The 20,627-nt window shown below is 45.3% G+C and overlaps 1 protein-coding gene across 1 annotated transcript in view; it reads left to right on the top strand.

The window, feature by feature from the left end:
• Nucleotides 1–20,627, top strand: part of LOC113242252 (uncharacterized) — a 32,341-nt gene that overhangs the window by 696 nt on the left and 11,018 nt on the right. Inside the window, exons 2-9 of the mRNA XM_026480232.4 lie at nt 7,453–7,544; nt 8,546–8,660; nt 10,166–10,294; nt 12,266–12,382; nt 12,480–12,598; nt 12,803–12,904; nt 14,265–14,391; nt 16,159–16,360. Coding sequence (XP_026336017.3) covers nt 7,453–7,544; nt 8,546–8,660; nt 10,166–10,294; nt 12,266–12,382; nt 12,480–12,598; nt 12,803–12,904; nt 14,265–14,391; nt 16,159–16,360 — 1,003 coding nt within the window. The remainder of the gene's footprint in view (nt 1–7,452; nt 7,545–8,545; nt 8,661–10,165; nt 10,295–12,265; nt 12,383–12,479; nt 12,599–12,802; nt 12,905–14,264; nt 14,392–16,158; nt 16,361–20,627) is intronic.

The following is a 20,627-nucleotide window of genomic DNA, read 5'->3' as shown; positions in this document are numbered from 1 at the left end:
CGCCCGGAAAGAGGCTGCAGGATGTGGCTCTGGGAGTTGCTGATGCAGCCCCGGCTCTTCTCATCCCCTCGGGACGAAGCAGATGGGCTCAGCTCTGCACGTCTTTGGAAGACGTGGAGCTTCCAAGCAGTCATTCCTGGACTGTTTCCTCTCGCTGGATAAGAGCTCAGAGTGCAGAGAGAAACAGAACTCCAGTCGTTGGAGCCCCTGCTCTGACTCAGAAAATCCTAGCGGTGAATTACAAGATGAGGGGGCCCGTTACCTGGTGGAGCCTCCGGTTTCCCCTCTGTAAGGTGGGGATGATAAGTCATACCCGCCTCGGAGGAGTCTGAAGACCTTGTCAGTGAGGCCCAGGGCACGGTGCTTGGTACACGGTAAAGACAGCCAGGCTTCAGGTGGGAACGTTCTTGTGTGCTGCCTTTCCTTCTGGTCGGGCAAGGGGGTGGGAAGTGAAGGGTGTTTTAGTCCCTCTTCCTCTCCTCCTTGAGCGAGCCACTTCTGCTCTGCACTGTTCTGGTATTGCCCCTGCCTCTTGTCTGTGGGCTCCTGTAGCCTGCTTCAGGGAGTCCACCAGGCAGGCTCGCTTGTGTGGGGTTTAAAAGCCCTGCCTGGTGCATTGGCCTCCCTCTTTGGCCTGCTGGTCTCTCAAAGAGGCCTGGCCACTTCCAACAGGTGAATTCTACCATGTCTCCTTAAAGGTAGAGGAAAGCTGGTCAGAGAAAGAGGAGGGGAAGGATTCTTGGTCCCTAGCTCTGACCCAACCCAGGCAGTGCTCCCCTCATTCTGCACAATGATGAACCTGTGATCACCAGAGTTTTCTGTGGCAAGAGAAACTTGATGTGTACTTAATGTTTCTTTGTCTAAATAGAGAAGAATGTAAAAAACTAATAATCCGAGACCTCAAGAAATGCAAGGAGGGCTGATCCTGGGTGAGGCTTTTGGCTTAATGAGCGCCTGCAGGAATCACATACTTATGCCTCAGTGTCTTTCAAAGACCTCTCCCAGGGGAGCAGGCATAAAAGGCAAGGAGCCTGGTACCAACTGATAATTCTAGCAGAACCTCTCATTTTCTGAGATAACAGCGATGATTGAGTCATTAAGCCAAGCAAGGCTCTGACCTAAGACACTTGGTAGCTATGAAGACGTGGTTAGTTTGGGGTCACTTAATAAAAAACTGCCTAGTCATCGGAAATGCATTTCCACCCTCTCCTTTCAAGTCACTTTTTTAGATCCTTTTTCTGCCTGGTGTGTCTTTTGGCAGATTCTAAGGTGGCAGTCCACTCCTTTGGTACTTTTACTAGCACTTTCAGCTTTGAAATTGAAATAACCCAATGCTAGTGATTCTCAGCCTTTCTGTTGGTTAGAATTACCTGGGGAGTTTTTAGAACTGTATCTGGGCTCAGGCCCTACCACAGAGATTCTGATTTAGTCGGTCTGAGTGAGGCCTGGGTAACAGTAACTTTAAAGTTACCAAGTATTGAAAGTACAGCCAAGGCTGAGAGCGCATGTCCTGTATGCTGTTACTTTATGATCTGCGTGATCACCTCTCATATTTTATGTGCTTCTCTTTGAATGTTCTTATTCTTAAAAGTTTTCATTCAAGTCTTAGAATACCCTGGCTCAGGCTCTCGGTCTCCTGGTGTTCCTTTATAGTGATTTGCGGAGAAGTTTTTTGCAGGAGGAAAATGGGAGTAACCAGGAGGGCCTGGGAGAGGATTAGTTATATCAGGTGGTCACAAGCTGAAGTGCCCACAGGGGCCAGGGAGGAACATTAAGCCAGTGGCCTAGGTGGGAACGACTCAGCCACTCAGGAGAGTGGGGCTTGTGGTGACGTGGAGGGCATGTCTTTTGCCCGAAGAAGACCGTGGTTATCTACTTCCAGTTGGTTGTGGCTACAGGGGTTATCATAGATTGCAAAAATGGCCACAGACTTTTCCCATCCTGGATACAATCCCATTTGCAATGCACCTTTGCAACTCCTTATATCAGGAGATGGAATCAATTTCTCCAGCCCTTGAGACCATTGACCATGAGACTTGCTTTAGCCAATGGGACATTAGCAGATGCAACACAAGCAGAGATATGAAAAATACTCGAGCATTGGTGCTTGCTCTCCTGATGCTCCTGGGGACCCTTTGACCACCAGCATGTGGAAGAGCCCTGGCCAGCCTGCTGCATGATCCACATGGCCAAGACACGTGAGTGTGGCTGTCTTAGGCCATCTCCTCCAGACTGACCATACAGATCAGCTAAGTTGGCCTAGACCAGAAGGACTGCCTGGCCGACCCACAGAATTTGAAAAAATAATGAGTGTTTGTTCAGGTGACCTGAGTATCAGGGTGGGTAGCAAAAACATATTGAAATAGAGCCCAACGTTGCCAGATGTTATGACCTTTCAAAGAGAAACCAGAAGTTCAAATTTTTGTGTAAGCTCCAGTTTTTTAAAAAAATTGAATTAGTAGCCAGCATCCATAAAGCACTCTCTGGGCCAAACAAAACACATCTTTAGGCTGCCCTTGGCCTGCAGGGTGTTGGTCTTTCTGCACAGAGGGACATGAGGTGTTTATACTAACAGCTAACTGCTACCTCTTCTCTCATGGTCTTGCCATGGCTGCTATGCCCCAGCTTACCCTTAGCAGCTAGCTAACTATCGTGTGAAATGCCCACGATATACTTTATAACTCCAGCTACTCTTGGCAGTCTTTCCGTTTGGGAATGGAAGCTGCTGGTATTGCCAGTCTTCATGCAGGAAGTGAGATTTGAGATGGCCCCCCATGAAGGAAAGTTCTAGAAAGGGTACTCCTGGTTTTAGGTGCGGAAGTGGGGCTGGTGGTGGGACAGTGGGCAATGTACCCTCTAGTTTCAGCCAGAGAAGAAGGCTACTGTAGGGAAATGAGGGAGACCAAGTTGGAGAGAGGGGAGATTGTGGAGCCCCTAAATGCCAAGTTTTACATTTGATCTGCGGGCACTCTAGGCAAAGAGAAGTCACTAGGAGCTTTTGAATGGGGGTTGCATGGGAAAGCAGTGATCACCTCTATTCTGGGCGTCAGTGTGCCCATAACCTATGGGGGCAAAGAAGGGAGGCAGAGAGAGACAGACAGGAAGTATAGTGCTAGTAGTGACAGATGGAAAAACTGAGATGGGAGAGAATTTTCCTTAAAATTCACAGTAACTTCTTTTTACCTTAGGTTGTGGTTAGTTTGGTTAATTTTCTTATATATCTAAATGTGACATATCAGCTTTTTTTTTTTTTTTTTTGAAGCACTTCTATCAACAACTTTGTCAAGGTTCTTGTCTGACTTAAAGGTATCTGGAACTTCTGGTTGTTTATTCCTACACTGGGGTCTTAGGGAAGGAACTTCCTTGCATTCTCCTAAGAGCTTCTGGAAATGATCATTCCCTAACCCCCTGCACTTTCTCCGCCCTCTCTCCCTAAGCGATTCTAAGTTATCCACCTTTCCGCAGAATGAAGGTTCACAGGGTCAAGAGGGCTGAAGGAGAAAACACAAAAATCTTAAATACATTTTCACATCTTGGGGGGAGGCAAGAAAATGTGACAGCTAGAAGAAGAGGAGAAAGAGAAAATTCAGAGAAGTTAGTTATTGCCCTAGTGCCGTGAGAATACGAAGCATATAAGAAGCAGTAGTAAAATGGCCATATTTAGACCAGTGATTTTCCATCTTGCTTGCATGTTGAAATCCCCTGGGAACTTTACAAATTCGTCCTGGGTCTCACCTCTTTGAGACTCTGATGCACTTGGTCTGGGCAATGGGATCTTTATGAGCAAAGCTCGGAAGGTGGTGGTGGGTGCTGTGGGAGTTCAGAACTGCCGTCCTGGCCGGTGCCGGTGCCTCCCTGAGGCCGGGGCTGCTGCTGTGCGGTGCAAAGCCATCTGTAAGCTGCGTCTGGGGGAACATTGCTATTTGGTCTTTGGTTGTTTTCATGGTGGACACAGGCAGTGGTTTGCATGTAAACTTGAAAGTATGCAGTTTGGAAACAGCATGTCTAACACAAGCCATATTCTTGGGTTGCATGAAAATGATTTGTTTTATGGAAAGATCCAGATGGCCTTAGTACTAGTGAGAATGGTCATTACAGTAAGTTTGCCTACGGAGAGTACTTCTCCGCAAGCAAAGATGGGCAGGAGCCTTAGAAGTTGCACATAAACAGGATGGAGAGAAGGAGGACAAGCAGGAGCAGAAGCCGGAGCAGGTGAGATTTGAAAAAGAGGCAGATGTCAGAAATGGAATAGGTAAGAATGGAGAAGCTTGGAAACAAGATAAAGGTAAATTTGCTGTTGTGAAAGCGTCCGCGTATTTAAACATAACAGGCATGAGTTCAGAGGGCAAGGGAGGTGTTGGAAGAGGTGCCCTGGTGCTTATATCAGTCAGTGTGGGGAGCCTGGGTCGTGTCCGATGGAGGTAACCCCCAGGGCCTGGCTGGCTGAGGAATTGCTGCTGAACAGTTTTTTCTATTCTCTACCTGGAGGGTGTGTGGATGGTACATCTCAAATCTGTGATTGTCAAACTCCTTGTTTGTGGACAAACCATTTCACTGGGACTGGAAGAATGTTAGTAGCATCGTCTTTTTAAATTGGGAACCCTAGTGGCTTTAAGAGATTTTTGCCTTAAATATATTTTTAAAGGCCTTCAATATTATAATTCGTTGCTGTTTCAGCACAATCTTTTATGGGGCTTAATGGAACTTTCTTAAGATTAGTATGCATTCACTTAAATGAACTCTTGTTGATGCCAGCCATTTTCTACCTTAAACAGATTTCTAAGCATATCCTGGGGAATGCTAGTGTTCCTCAGTGTTTGAGATGTCCAATGAAAAAATTATTGGTATTAATAGATTGCCTACTAAAATATTTTTTTAAATATGTAAAAGAAAAATGTGTGATAAGTGCTTAACACATTTATATGGTGCTTCTTAGTTATTAAAGATTTTACTTATTATTTATTTGTTAGTTGTTTAGAGCACAAGCAGGGGGAGGGGCAGAAGGAGAGAGAGAACCTCAAGCAGACTCTGTGCCGTGACCCTGAGATCATGACCTGAGCCGAAATCAAGAGTCGGACGCTGCACCGACTGAGCCACCCCGGCGCTCCTGGTGCTTCTTAGTTTTTAATAACCTGCCTTTAAGAATTGTGCCTGAGAAGGCACATGACTCAAGAGATGATGGGTTATTAGGGCAGTTAAGTCATCTTTGAGATTGTTGTTCCATATCTATTTGTAATCAAAACACGTATCTTTCTTTTTGGGCAATTTGTAACAGCTTTATTGAGCTATAATTGACATAAACTAAACTACGCTTATTTCAAGCGTGCAGTCTGATGAGTCTTGGTATATGAGTACATTTGGGACCTTAATACCACATTCAAGGTAGTGAACATATCTGTCACCCCTACAAGTTTCCTTATGCCCGTTTGCCATCCATCCCTCTCTCCGTCCCCTCCTCCCCGTCCCCAGACAACTGATCTGGTTTCTGCCACTGTAGATTGGCTTGCATATTCCAGAGTTTTATGTACTCACGTAGTAGGTACTCTTTTGAGGGGACAGGAGTTAGCTTCTTTCACTCAGCAGAATTATTTTGAGATTCATCCATTTTGTGTTTATCAGTAATTCATTCCTTTGTATGGCTGGGTAGTCTTCGACGGTACAGGTGTATCACATTTTGTTTATCCGTACCTCTGTCTGTGGACATTTTGGTTGTTTCTGATTTTCGACTATTGAGCTGCTATGGATATTTGCATACAAGTACAACCTTGGGATGGTGTTCTAACATAAGGCGTGTTCTTGGGTTGGGTGTAAAGTCTTCGTGTAGACATATGCTTTCTTTCTCTTCGGTAAATACTTGGAATGGAATGGCCGAGAAACTACTGAACTGTTTTCCATTCCTACCAACAGTGTGTGAGAGTTCCAGTTGCTTTATATCCTGGTCATCACATGGCATGGTCAGTCTTTAGTTTCAGACATTATAGTCGATATGGAGTGGTTTCTTACTGTGGGTTAAATATGTATCTCCCTGATGCCTAATGATGTTGAGCGAACTCTTATGTGTGTCTCTGCCAGGCATACATATCTCTTCTTTAGTGACATGTCTGTTAGAAGACTTGTCTTAGTAACTATGTTTGTGTTTTTTAAACGCAATATAACTTATTTTTTTAAAGTATTGCAATATGAAATAAATTGAGGAAATGCAGTTCTGCTGTGTCTCCAGATATATATTTTTGTATATTGGTATAAAGTTTCGAATCTTGACCTCTCTGAATACTAGGTGCATTTGCAAAATTGACTTGCTTGACCAGGGATAGATTTCCATTCCAATTCCAACAGGAAGATGTCCTGTGTTTCGAGGAGGTAACTCTCGTAATTGAATGGATAATTAGGTTGTTTTCCTCGTCAAGTACATAGGAAGGTACTCTAGCTAGTTTGTTTGTATGTGTGCTTTACATCTCATTTATACAGAATCAGACGTGTGAGTCACCACAAATGGGGCTCAACTGTCCTGGTCATGAGGGGATGTAAAGTCAAATCTCAAGATGCCCCTCTGTCTGATTGAGTATTATCAGTCATTTGAAATTACATGAATGTTGGTGAGAAGCAGGAAAACACGAGACTCATGTACTGTTTAGAGGCGTATCAAAGACCTAACTTTCGGGGAAACAATTTGGTAGTATCTATCAAGATAAAAAACAAATACCTTTCATTCACAAGTTCAACTCTATCCTACAAAAACGTTCATATGGCACAGTTATGCATGTGTATCTGTGTGTAATATATATTTTAAAAAATTCAATGTAATTGTGTTTAAAACAAAAATAAAAGGAAGACTCTACCTAAAGGAACAGGCATTTATTAAAAAGAGTGGGGCAGGTGTATATATATTGTCATGAAAAATATATTCTGGACAGAATATATTGAGTGAAGAGAGTAAGCTTTGTATCATACGAATACAATTTTATTGTTTTAAAATTATGTGTATGTATAGAGTGGGGTCATACCTTAAGAAGGAGTTAGCTTCAAAAGTCATCCAGAAAGGCAATAATTTATGTGTCAAAATTACCCTTGAAAAACACTCTAACCACCCATCAAGTACCCTAAATACAATTTTGTGTGTATATATTTGTGTGTATATAGCCCTATATATGTTAGTGTAAATATGCCATTTAAGGACATGCATATTACTATTCAGTGCTTTCTTGTTTTCATTTCTTCCTCTGAGAGCCTGTGTTTGAATTCAAGAAAGTCAAGCATGCCCGTGTCTCAGCCCCACTGCAGGATTCCCGTTACCCAGCAATGTATCTGGAGGTGTATAAACAGTCCTATAATGTGGATAACCTCCGGCGAGAGTGGGATGGGGGGGTGGGTTTCTTTTTGTACTTACGTCTGAAAAAGAGAAGTGTCCTTTCCTATTCTGATTGGTGTTCTCTCTCCGTACTTTCTCCCAAGGAGGACCAGGACCTCCTCCTGGCAGCTGCCTACGTTTCTGATGCCCAGTACAACAGAAATGTTCCCTTTGAAACATCTCCTCGGGCCATCAGGTAATGAAAGTGTTAAACTGTCCCATAGAGCAAACTGTCCTCTAATTCTTAATAGTCTTGAAGGTAAACCCAAGCTGAAGACATTGTCTCCCCAAACATTTTGAGAAGTCTCTAGGGTGTGGCACATAGATTTGGATAAAATCTTAAAATCCAATGCCTTTTTTTTCCTTAAGTTATAAGAACTGGTGCCTCACACATAGGAAAGCATTCAATAAATACTCAAGGACGGGTAATTGAGTAAATGAGAACATCTAGTGCGGCAGAGAGGATGTCCAGAGTAAAACATACATCGTCTTTTCCTCTTAGACATGGCTTGTCCTCTCAGAGCCATCTCAATGAAGAGCCTTGTTCTTTTTCTTTCTGTTGCCTTTTCCATACATTTGTTCTTTTCATAAGAATCGTGCCTTTTCTCTCTCACTCCCTAAATGTTGAACTAAGACCAAGGATTTGGCTCAAAATAAGGGAAAAAACCATGTCTTATCATCAGGGCTCAGTGCCAGTGCCTCCGGAAGCGAAGAATGCCTCGTTCCTGGAAGCTTCAAGCAGGTGGAGGGGACTGTCCCCCTCCCTGAGGAAGAGAAGTGTGCGACTGGGAGAGCTCTCTGAGTCTGTCATGTCGAGATGGGACGATGCACATTTTAAGTTGGTTAGGCGACCATGCCACATAGTAGTAGGTCACTTTAACTGAGGATTTCTCTGTACTGGTCCCTGTTCAAAGTCCTCTAAAAGTAGTCTTTTATTATTGTCACAATCACCATGGTGGAGGTATAATCATAGCTGGAGACTGTAAAGAGACTGCTTTGAGATATGGTAATATGTTGATTTTTTTCTGTTAGCGTCTTGTGATGTGTGCTCGATTCAGTACCATCCCTTGAAGGGAAAAGAAATGTGGCCAGAGCCGTACTTTGCATTTTATCCACCATGTCTTCTAGTGGGAAGTTTGAGTGCTGTTTAACTTCTGCTCCTTGTTTTATAAACACCTTTATTCTTTTTGTCTTCAGACTTTACTACTTTTATAACCACTGGACAATGCAAGTAGCCATCTACTTCTTCATTTGTGTAGACCTTTCCCTCGCCCTGTTTGAAGAACCCGCGTTGTTCCCACTGCCTTTCTTGGTAAGGATTAAAAACAAAATGGCTACCCAGACTTTGTCATTGATGAATTGGGCCCCATTCCTCTTCCTTTTTTTCCCCCCCAAATTTTAAGAAATATGAACATGGCTTTATTTTTATTGCTGGGGGCTGGAAGAAGCTGATGCTTCACTCATAGGCATTTTCAGTGGAGTAGAAAGTTTTTGTCTTTTATCCCCGTACACAGGGATAAACTGTATAGACAAATGATATTTTCAAAGCATATCTGTTAAATGGTAAGTAGACAATGTCATAATATGGTGGAATATGCAAATTGTACTTGTCACGTTTCCAGCTTTTTTTAGTCCTAAGTCACCAGAGTATTTATTGGTGCTTAGTAGCCGATCACATATGATTTTGAGTAATACATCAGATTAACCAGCTATTCCAGATCGGTCTAAGTAATAAGTTGATCATCTATTTATGTTAATACCCAACTTGATGCTGCTCCTGCCTCCGAGAGTAGTTGTAACGGAGACTGGATGACTTGCAAGGCCTAGAGTATGTACTGTCTGCTCCTTTAACTGATAAAGTTCATCGACCCCTGGCTTTAAAGCACAGGCTTTTATTACCTCCCATAATTCTGTGGGTAATGGGACCCAACTGGGCAGATTTTCTGTTCCTGTGTCATGAGCTGGGGTAGTAGATATCTGGAAGCTCTGTTGATCTCTGGAGGCTGGCAGGTGCTGCTGGCCATCAGCTGGGAGCTTGCCTGGCTGATTCCTTAGGGAATCCATTCCTCCAGCCCTCACCCCAGATCTTTCTGTCTTCGTAGCCTACGCCAGGTTGCCCTGTCCCCGTCTCTTCCTGCTCTGCCAACCTCCTCTCCCCATGATGGAGACAAGTGCCCTTGTTAGGGAGGACTTACTGCCTCAGGGCAGTCACAGGAAAGCATGGGCTGCGGTCACAGGCTGCCAATCTAGCTGCCTGTAGGGACTTTGGAGCTGGGTCCTGTCCCTTACAGAGGAGATGGTCAGGACGTGGCACTGGGACTCGGTGGCCTCCATTCTTTCCTCTAACCAGCTACACACAGGCAGAGGGCAGCAGTGGCAGAGATGGCTAAGGAATGACCTGCATTCAAAACATATCTTTGGGGAGTTACTCTACTATTAGGGAAACTGAACATCTAGATGCCTTTTCTAAATATGAATGTGAGAACTGGAGAGCCCAGAAGATGCCCGTGTCTGCCATCCCTGACCTCCCCCTTTCTGGGGAAATGCTTTCTGGATTCCCTGCCTGCTGATTCAGCCGCTCCCAGGAAGCCCTGCCTGTTGGGTCATGGGATTCATAGCTCGAAGACAAGTTTCCTTTTAAGAGGAAGAAACCATCCCCACCAGTAAAGAGTTTAGTTGCAACTGGCAGTGAAATTAAGGGACATCGTTGATTCTCAGAGGGTAGCATCAAGGTAGCTTGGGGGATGGGGCGGTTTCAAGAGGGCTGAAGCTGACTCTCTGAATGGCGGGGGTTTAGTCTCTGTTCTTTGCGTGCAGGCTACCTCGATAGCAGAAGTACTCTGTCTGACTGCATTCTTTGGGAGGCTTGTACATTTTGCGAAAGTCACTCCTCAGATGGTTTTCTGGAAGGATACAAAAAACATCTGCATCATGGTAACCATAGTGGTGAGTGTTCATTATAGTGCCCTGAAGAGTCTGTGGTCAAAAGCAGAAACTATGAAGTGAAAAGATGGAATAGATTTGACTTGGTTAAAGCAACAGGGACAGACTTTGGCACAGCAAACACCTCGTTAGCACGAGTGCAATGCGAACCCCGATTGGAGACTAAATAAGGCAAAATATGACAGTGTGAATGCCGTATTTTAACATAGCGAGAGCACTTCCAAATTAAAAGGAAAAAAAAAACAAGGCAGAAACTCCAATAGTGCTGAAAATAGGTGAAGGCATCTCATAGAAGAAAAAATAAATAATGGTAGATATGGAAAAAAATGTGTAATTTCACTAATTAAAAAATAGATATTAAAACAACAATAAAATACCATGTGTTTGCCTATGAAACAGTGTTAGCAAGATTGAGAGAAAAAAGAACCTCTTGTACCCTACTGAAGGGACGAATAAGCAGTCTTTCCAGAAGGCTGTGTGGCAGTTCCTTTCAAAAGCCTTAAATGTACGTACACTTGCACCCTGGAGTCCCATTCCTGGGAATTTATCTTTAGGGAAGAAGGATGTGTTCGAAGATTTAGCCACAGGATTGATCATTGCTGAGCTGTTCATAATACTGAAAAATTGGAAACAACTCGATTTCCTGACAGCAGATACTACGTTCTATAAAATGTGGCAGATCCACTCAGCCCTTTGAAATAGTGTTAAAGCAGGGATGTGTCTGTTACCAAGGGGAGGTGCTTATCATTCATCGAGTCAAAAGAACAGGTTACAATAGAGCTGGATCTCATCTTTGTTAGAAAGAAAAAGGAAAGACTGTGTATACCACTCACAGAGAAATCTGGGAGGGTATGTGCTAAGCAGTTACGCCCAGAGGGGCAGAGTGTGTCTTCTGAACACGGCTGTAATGCCCAGAGAGGCCCCTTCGGTGATTAGATGAAGGTAATTCATAGATAGCAGGACAGCGCAGCAGCAGGCAGGCCTGAACCATGGCTCTTTCCGATTAACCTGTGGCTCAGTCTGCACACGTCTAAGCCAGAGCGTCCATGAACACTGGTAGGTAGGGGTCCCCATGCTGTAGCGGATACTGGTTTCCCCTCTGAGTTTCTTCTGTCTGTGGCCAACTGCTCGCTAGTAGTTTCTATGTCTGTGTGTTGGTGCAAACACAATGGGACGAAACCCACCCTCTTTGCCCCTCCACTCCCCCAGCTGTTTGTTTGTGGGTGGTGCCTTATGTCCCAACACCCAGTTCCTAGTCCTCTTAGTCAAGATTCTCTTTTCTCTTGCATCCGGCCTCCCAGAGCCCCTCAGGTTGCCTCTTGCCCAGTTTCCATTCTCCCCACTTGGACTGTTGCAGTAGTCGCTGATGTGGCCACGCATGTCTCTGTCTCTGTGTTGCATGCCATTCTGTTCCCACAACGTGGCCCAGGGCCTGGTCACCCCTTTTGGGAACTGCCACGGTCACCTCAACCTCAGATCCCCACCCAGTCCGCGTGTTTTAGATGCCGCCGCTGAATTAATTCTCCAGAAGCACATCTCCCATCACTTCCTTCTCTTGGTCAAAATGTCTATGAGCTCCACAGACCTAACCAGTGCCCCCAGCCCTGCAAACATGTTTCACGGGGCCCTCTTCACTCTAGCTGGGCTGAGCTGCCTGCCGCCCCACGCACCTGCCACTCCTCCTCAGCCTGCGGGGCTCTTCTGCCTGGAATGCCCACAGTCTCTTCTCGCCTTGCTCAAAATATTTGTTTTGACTTCCCTTCACCCATCTGCTGAACCCTCAGAATATGGAGACGATCTCTCTGTACTTGTCTTATTTTTAGAAATATTTTAGAAATATTTATTAAAATATTTAAGGCATACTCAATCTGGGAAGTGTCCCTGGGACCCACAGGCTTGGGTTCCACACTGTCACTTCCTGTGTGTGTCCTCTAGCAGCACGACACTGACAGTTTTGTCCCGTGTCTCTCACAGCTGACCTTGTTCGATTTGATTATCTATGGTTCCCTGGAAGCTGTTAATATCCACAGCATTCGATGGTCAAGGGCCTTAAGGCCAGTCTTCCTAATTAACTTCCCTGAAAGTCGTCAGGTAAGGACATACCTTAGGATAACACAAGGGCTTGGTTTTTGTTTTTGCAGAAAGTTAGCCGATTTCTTGTAAATGAAATTAAATTTTGTCTTCACAGATCCGAAGAACTTTCAGAAGCATCCGGAATACTCTGCCTGATATCCTCTACGTCTTCCTCTTGTTCGTGTTCAGTGTGCTGATATTCTCCCTTATGGCCTTGAAGCTTTTTGGGGATAGGTGAGCACACTGGTTTGGAAGTTTCTGCCTGTGACTTCTCCCCTGTTTGGGTTCAGCCCGTTGGCAGCAGAATCTGTCACTGGATGCCATCTTCCTCGTTCAGACACTCCAGGAGTGCTTTTGAAAGTGGAAAAATTGTATCAGAAACCACAGCTTTATTTATGTGTGTGAGTTTCTCACTTTGTGTTTTTGGTTCCTCTTTAGGGGTCTTCAAACAGTGGAAGGCTTGCCCTACTTCACAAATATCCTGGACATAGCGTTTGAACTCTACGTGCTGGTCACTACTGCGAACAGCCCCGATGTCATGTACGTTCATCTCTGCTCACGTTCACGGACACCTGTTATCATGACAGAATTCACTTCGTTAAAGGCTGCTGTCTCGGGACACCAGCAGGACTGAGAGAGGAGAAGTAGTGATTTTCTGTTTATTCATATTCATCGTAAAAATTTTTGAAGAATGTAAAATGTTTACACTGATGATAGCCTACCCTCTCTCTATTTAAAACTAAATTGATTTTTTTTTTAAACTGAAAGCAACAGGAGACATCTCTTGAGATATAACTCTTAAATATTTGAGCCTACTTTTTATTCCAGGATTTTTCTGAGTCTTGAATCTAAACACTAAGCCATCTTTATAAAGGAACCATGGCTCGTTCTCCTAAGCATCGATGTGTTTTTCTGGTTAAATGAAACAGGAAAACAATGTGAAGATTAGTAGCTGTTGCCTTCCCCCCTCAAAATGCCAATTCTCCACAAATGGACTTTACGTAGGAGGAAAACATGATGGTTTGTTTGTTTTTCTCCTAATGTCCTTTGTATTGTGGATCAACCTTGTTTGTGGACATGAGATTATTAAACAGTGCTACACTGAATAGACAGGTCTTGGGGTTCAGGGCCTGGATGGGGCTCTACTTGCAAATGTCCATCCCAGCTCAGGCCATACTGCACGCGGAGGGGGCTCTCTGTCATCTAGCTCTGTGTGTGACCATCACACTGACTTGTTCTGAGTTGTTGCCCACTCTCGGGCCTGGCTTGGGCACAGTGCCGGCGAGGTACAGTTCTGGCCCTCCTCGTGTTCTCTTGGATTTTCTCTCAGACCCTGGGCTGCTGGCCATGCTCCCAAGCCGCCCTCCTGTATGAAATCCAACTTCCATTAAAGGTGGAATGAGCACACCTCTCATCCTGGTGCCACTGTTAACGGTGCCCCTTTCCTTCTCATTGTCCTAGAGTGGCTAGAAAATTACCTGCCCCACCCCCAGCAAGGCAGTCTGTTGTCCCTGAAGGACCTTGAGTATAAGCCCAAGCCACGCTTCGATTCCTTCTGTGGTTCTGGGCAAGTCGGTCTCCTTTTTAGGCTTCTTGATTTTCTCATTGCGAAGGGAGGGAATGGGATTGGGGGATCTCCAAGGTCCTAGTTGCTGCCACTATGAGGCACTATGGAAGTCAGAAGGCAAGTTGGAGTCAGCTGTTTAGCGTTAGGGGTGGTGATGGCTCTGCGGCCCCCTGGCCCGGCACCTCACCGTATGCGGGACGGTTAGAGTGAGAGAAGGTTTAGCTGTGCCTCGTGCACGTGGATTGTTCATGTGGGATGGCACGTGAGGCCAGCCTTTCATGCACTAGGGACCGAGGCTATGAAAACCCGTGCCACATAATTCTTTCCTTGCAGGATGCCTGCCTATAACTTCAATTGGTGGTATTCTCTATACTTCATAACCTACATCATCATCAATACCTACATCTTCATGTCCGTCTTTCTGGCTGTGGTCTACAACAATTACAGGAAACACTTAAAGGTACCGTGCGTGAGCGGAAGGGGGGTGGGGGCAGGGGCTGGGCATCTGGGCTGGATCCACTGGCAGAGAGGCTGGCAAATGTAGATGCTCACTATTTGAAAGTGTCCTTTTTCTTTTCGCTTTGGCCGATCTGAAGACCGCTGTGGCGTCTTGCTCTATTCTGCTGGGGGGGCGGTTCATTTCCGGTCTTTGGGATGGCTCTAACAGTGTGTCTGGACGCTGCGGGCAGCGGCAGGCCCTTGCCTTGCTCCTTGCTCTTAGGGCATGACGTTGTTCATGGCTCCTTGACACGTTTTGTGTGAGAATGGGAGTTGGGGATATTCTCCAAGCTCCCAACTCCTTTTCCCCTCTCTGGCAGAAGCAGAAGCTTCTTAAAGCCAACAGTTTCTGCCCTGGTACCTGCCTGTTTGATTTATGTCTGGAGAATTCCTGGAGGTGTTGGCTGGGCAGAGGCTTCTGGGTACTCGGGGTGGAGGATGTTTTATTTCCAGCTCAGAAGCCACTGAGATACCTAGCCACGTCACCTGCCCCCGCCCCCATCTCTGCTTGGTGGTTTTCTCATCTTGTGAAACTAGCTGCGCAGAGAGGCTTTTCATCAAAGAATGATTTTCCTTAAGGGAATACATTGCTTTTTGGTTCTTGATCCTTTTGGTTCTGTTCTGAATTTTTCATTGCATGGGGATGGTGTCACCAGGGAACAAGAAGAAAATCAGGGAGAACTTCAGTGTTTGCAGCTAAGGACAAGCAGGTAGTGGGGCTGAGTCTGAGATTTGGCCCAAATGGCCTTTGAAGGTGTCTGGCCTGTCCTGGTCCTAAGGAGTCTATGTACTGTGGGGATTTGAGCTGCCCCTGCCCCAGGGGCCAGGTCTCCGGAGACCCTCCTACTCCGACTTCCTCCGTCTGGGTGGAAAGAGGCCGTCCCAGAGAGCCTGGTGTGCCTCTCCTCTTTGTCACTGCTGGACAGAACTGTTGCTCTACCTCCCCCAACCCCAAGGAGGTGTTTCTTTGGGTAATCCTCCGCAGCGGGGATCAGTCAGCAAACATCTTAAATGTGCTTTAGGCGCCCAGCACCAGTCCAAGTGCTGAGAAGTCAAAGACGATTAAGACACAGCCCCCTAAAATCTACAGTTTAGCTATATAGTCAATGAAGTGATGATGTTATTGGGTAACAGGCTTACAGGGAGCAGTAGGAGTGGGCAGCAGGTGACTGTAACCCGAGAAGGCCTGTCCAGCCTACTGTCCTCTGGAAGATTCCCTGTGCTCAGTCCAGATGGCAGCTCCAGGCAGGCCCAGCTGTCCTTCCTGCCTTGGACCTCTTCCTTCCGGACCACTTCTAGCCTAGTTTCACTTCCCTGACTTTTTCTCCTCCTCCCCTTCTCTTTCTTGATTAACTTAATGGTAGCTCTATCTTCTCCCTTCCTGGGGTCTCCCTGTGTCTCAGCAGCACACCCGATTTCCTTCCTTTCTGGAATCTCCCTTCCTTCTGGGCAGAGTGGAGTTGGGACCAGTCTGCCTCCTGCTGTTCTGTTTCTCATCACACAGATTATCCTTCACGGGCTTCCTCCTGTAAACTTGGTAAGATGAGTTTTGTTTATGCAGATGGGTTAGCTAGTGTGCCTGAGGCCGGGGAGGGATCACATACCTTGCTTAATAGTAGACCCATCAGTGCCTTCTCTTTGGCTCATCAACTACTTTGACACGTTTAGGGGAAAGAAACAAGGCTTTCTTGAATCTTTCTCTTAAAAACCACAATTCTGTTTTTTAAAGAACGAGATTCGCAAACTGGCATACCTGAAACGTCACAAAATGATAGAGGCTTTCAACATTCTGAAAGTCAAGGTGGGCACAGAGTTTGTGGTGACGGAGGCCCGGTGGAAGCAGCTGGCCAGGATCGTGATGCCACACATCAGTGGTCCCCACCTGGAGCTCCTTTTGAGGATCTCCGACGAGGGACAGAAGGGCCATGTGGGTAAGAAGCCTTGGCCTCTGACATTCCTCTTCGCTGTGCGTTCAAAAATGGGTGGCTCCTGAGAGTGATTTGAGAAACAGCAGTACTGTGGTTTTTTTTTTTTTTAATTTTCTTACATTTGCAAATAAAAATATACGTGGGCACCCCCAGCTGGCAACAATCCAGTGGAATTTGAGTTTTCATGCTGTGTTCTGACAGGGCTGGCCCCGTGCGAATTGTCAACATGTAAGGAGCCATCCAAAAGCCCTTACCTTGTCACGGTCATTCCACCCCTGACGCTGCTTTAGGGACGCCATCTACATCACATTCAGTATTTGAAAGCAACAAGTTGAAAATAACCTAAAATTCAGGTACTGGTGGTCGGTAGCCATTACGAATAGCACTTCGTCTCTCTGGCACGCGTATCAGGCATGAGCCATGGTCACGACTTTTTTCCGCGCATGTTGTGTACGTGATCACTGAGGTGGGGATGTTTGTCATCCTCATTTGTCGATATGGAAACTGAGACTGGAAGAGGTTAAGTAGTTTGCCCACGGCCACGCAGCTGCAAAGTGGTCGAGGCCGTTCCACTCCGAGGCCTGTGCTTTTTCTCATTGTGCTAAACCGCCCCAGATTCTGATAGTCACGTAATGGGAAATTGTGGCGACCTTAAAAAATGACTGTGAAGATGGTGCGTCAATATGGAAAGATGTGAGGTGACTAAAATATATCCCAAACTGTAGAACACCCTCACTTCATCCTTTTCTGGAAGAGTCCAGAAGGGAACATACCAAAAGGGAGGGGTAGCTTTGACCGGATATAAATTTACGTGAGACAAGGACTCTTAGACTAGTCCCGGAGAGCTGTGGGCCTTATGAGGACTCCATGCAGGTGGGAGAAGGAGATGACAGTGAGTCTCTGGAACTTACATGACGAAAGAGAACAAAGGGACATATGCAGTAAGACACTACTCAGTGGGAGGTGCTCACGTCTTCCGGTGAGAGTTTGGGACCCAGGATGGAAGAAGGCCTTTCTCCTCTTGAATCAGCAGGATCTGACATGAGCCTTCCGGTGAGCCCCGAGCGTGTCTCCTCAGCCACCCCGCTTGATGTTGTGGCTCCGAGGGTCTGGTCAAGAGCCAGGCTTCTCAGAGCCTGAACGATTGCCTTGGTGCCCCCCGTTAGGGACCGGCAGGGGTTGCCTGTGCCATTCAGCATGTCAGGGTTAGGGTTCTGTGGATGGTGGAGAAGGGCGGCTGGTGCCCTAGGCGACCCGTGAGCACAGTGCTTCCTAGGCTGGGTGTAGTGAAGCTTCTCAGTGTCCGACCTGTCATGGACTGACGCTTTGGTAAAGTACAGCAAAAATCAATGCTCAGAAAAGGAAATGAAAAAGTGTAAAATCCACCCCCATTTTTTCATTACTAGAGTCATTGGACATGATCCTGGCCAATTTTCTACAAGTTTCTGTATTCGGCACTTATCCCATGGAGGGTGGGGAACACAAGAACAGGCCCAGCAGTGGCCCAAGGACCACTGTTTGAGGACCACCTCCCTAGTACTTAGAGGAGAGTGTTGGGACTTGGGTCCCCCTGGATGTCCCACCCCAAGAACTGGGGTGGCGTAGCTGGTCACTCTAGCCCAGGTGCTCCCAGCCTTCAGCCCCTCTGTTTTTGAGAATTCTCCTTTCGTGATTTAGTACCTCTGCTGCTTCTAGATGATTGGGACTCTAAAGATGTTGATGTTGATGAAACTTTAGGGCGTTATGAGCGTTCTTTGCAATTCCTTCCGTAAAGTGAATTCCTGGATTGGTAGTAAAAGGTGAGATGTTCCAAACCTAGGGACGGGGGCTTTTTAAGAATCTTTGTCTTTGTCTGTCAGGCATGGGGAGGCCCATATACTTGGGTATCTCCTGCTCATCCAGGAAAGATACACATGGTCCCCAGGACGTACTCATATGAACGTGTCTTTGTTGATGAGGTCAGTCTAACTATTGATGGTCATTTCCCAAGTGGGAGGAAAATGGCTTTTCTTTGTCTTGTCAGCTTCTTGTATGTTCTGGGCTGTCAATAGGGCAGCTCTTAAATGGTGCTGTGCAGCTGTGCAGGGTAAATATGGAGCATACCAGACACATCCAGGTTCTCCTGGCACCCCTGCTCATTTGGATGTATCACTCCATGAATTACATGAGTAAGAGGAAGGAGGGGTTCTTTGAGGCCACCACACAACTTTCTGGAGAGTGCTGATGAAGATCCGGGTACCAAACACCACCACCACCACCGCCTGCCCATTTGCAGGGGTTCTTCTCTGAATGTAGGCTGTGATCTTGCACAGGGTGAGGTCTGTAAAAGTTGCCCAAGGAGACTGGTCAGTGACAGAAGGGAGCAGAGGAACCTGAGAATGAGGCACGGCCCAAACCCGCTGAGCTATAGAATGTTTTCATGCTGGCCAAGAATAACCATGGTGAGAGGAGCGTGGGGACCAGTTGGCATGATAACTCCTCCAGAAGTGAGAGCCCTCATGTCTTTACAGTGGCCCGCAGTCCTCCAAGAGATCATGAAAGTCAGTGTAAGTGTTGCAGTCTTGTGAGAAATAAGAGAATCTCCTTGGGCAAGGCCTTGCTGCAAATCCAGCTCCCTGGGCTGAAGGCAGAGATGGCAATGACCAACCCTCTGTACCTCATGCAAAGAGCCTGATGGGCCTGTTCTGAATTTCATCTATTAATGTTAATGTGCTTTGTTATAGACATGTACACAAATAGTCATGCCAACGAATATGCTTAAATGCCAGTATGATATAAAGCTTGAAAACTCTAGTTTTTATAGCATGATGTAAGACAATTGTTATATAGTATTTTAATTTGGGTGCTCTGAAGAACAAATCTACTTATACATAGGGACATGACATTTTAATTTCTTTGGGAGTCTTTAGGTAAATCCAGATTGTTGACTATGTATCTCAATATTCTTTAGTCCAGTGCCCCCAACTGAATTAGTAATTTCAAAAGAAAACACGTTTAGAAAACCATAGGTAGCTGATCCATGGCTGACACTAAGGATTCGTCAGAGAAGTAGAAAACCCGGCGTGCGGTGTCCACATAGTTGACGCGGGCCACTCTACACGGCCTTGTGATTTATAATATTGTGTGAGATTTACACAAGCTGATTGATGAGAACCCAACTTTTTCAATCACCACAGTTTAAATCATGCCACACGGGTCTAGCCGATGTTTAGGTTTATGGATGCCTAAATGTTCGTTGAGATCATGACACCCATTGACTCGTAAGATAAGAACAAGGAGTGTGAGAAGGTCCAGCCACGTTAGCCTCTTTGGAGAAAAGAAATTGTACATGAACTAAATACCGTATTTGCATTTTGTATTAACACTAGATTAAATCAGGAAAGAGACATGAAGCCACATTTTAAACCCTAAATCACAAAACAATTTATTAGTTTTTCTTTATTGGGAGCATTAAATCAATTTGGATTAAAATTTTAAATTATTAATTACATAAATAAAATTACATGACAACGTAATTTTATAACATTTTAATCTTCAGTCAGAAGTCTTTAGATTTAAACTTTTTTTTTTTTTAAAGATTTTATTTATTTATTTGACAGAGATAGAGACAGCCAGCGAGAGAGGGAACACAAGCAGGGGGAGTGGGAGAGGAAGAAGCAGGCTCACAGCAGAAGAGCCTGATGTGGGGCTCGATCCCAGATCGCCGGGATCACGCCCTGAGCCGAAGGCAGACGCTTAACTGCTGTGCCACCCAGGCGCCCCTAGATTTAAACTTTTTAACCAGATCTTTAAAATGTATCTTTTTACCAAAAAAATTAATGAACATTATTTTTCTCCCAGTGGCCTTTCTGTAACTACTAATTGTTGGCCTATTATTAATTTGCACATCTTTGTAAAAAATTTTTTTGACTAGGTAGAGATACTAAGAACATTAAATAAAGCTAGAATTTCCTGGTTCCCATCTGATTTTCTTAAGAAATTGTAGGAATACTGTTTAAATTAGTAGATTGTTGTTCTATATAATTTATACTTGTGGGGGGTCAGACTTTAAAAACCAATTTGTTAATTCAGGGTTTTATTTGGAAGGCATGTGCATCAAGAAGAAAATCATTTTGAAAGTGATTTTTAAAAGTATCAGTGAGCTTATGGCTCAATAGACTTCCCAGTATTTTACTTTTTGCCAGATAGCACTGTTGATTTAAATATTGTTACCAGGGCAACCACATCTTTATGCAGGACAGCCAGTCGGATTTGTCAGCTTTCAGGGGCC

This window comes from Ursus arctos, unplaced genomic scaffold, assembly GCF_023065955.2.
Source record: "Ursus arctos isolate Adak ecotype North America unplaced genomic scaffold, UrsArc2.0 scaffold_8, whole genome shotgun sequence".
NCBI classification, from domain to species: domain Eukaryota; kingdom Metazoa; phylum Chordata; class Mammalia; order Carnivora; family Ursidae; genus Ursus; species Ursus arctos.
Note: the sequence above shows the minus strand (reverse complement) of the source record. Positions and strands in the feature narration are given on the sequence as shown.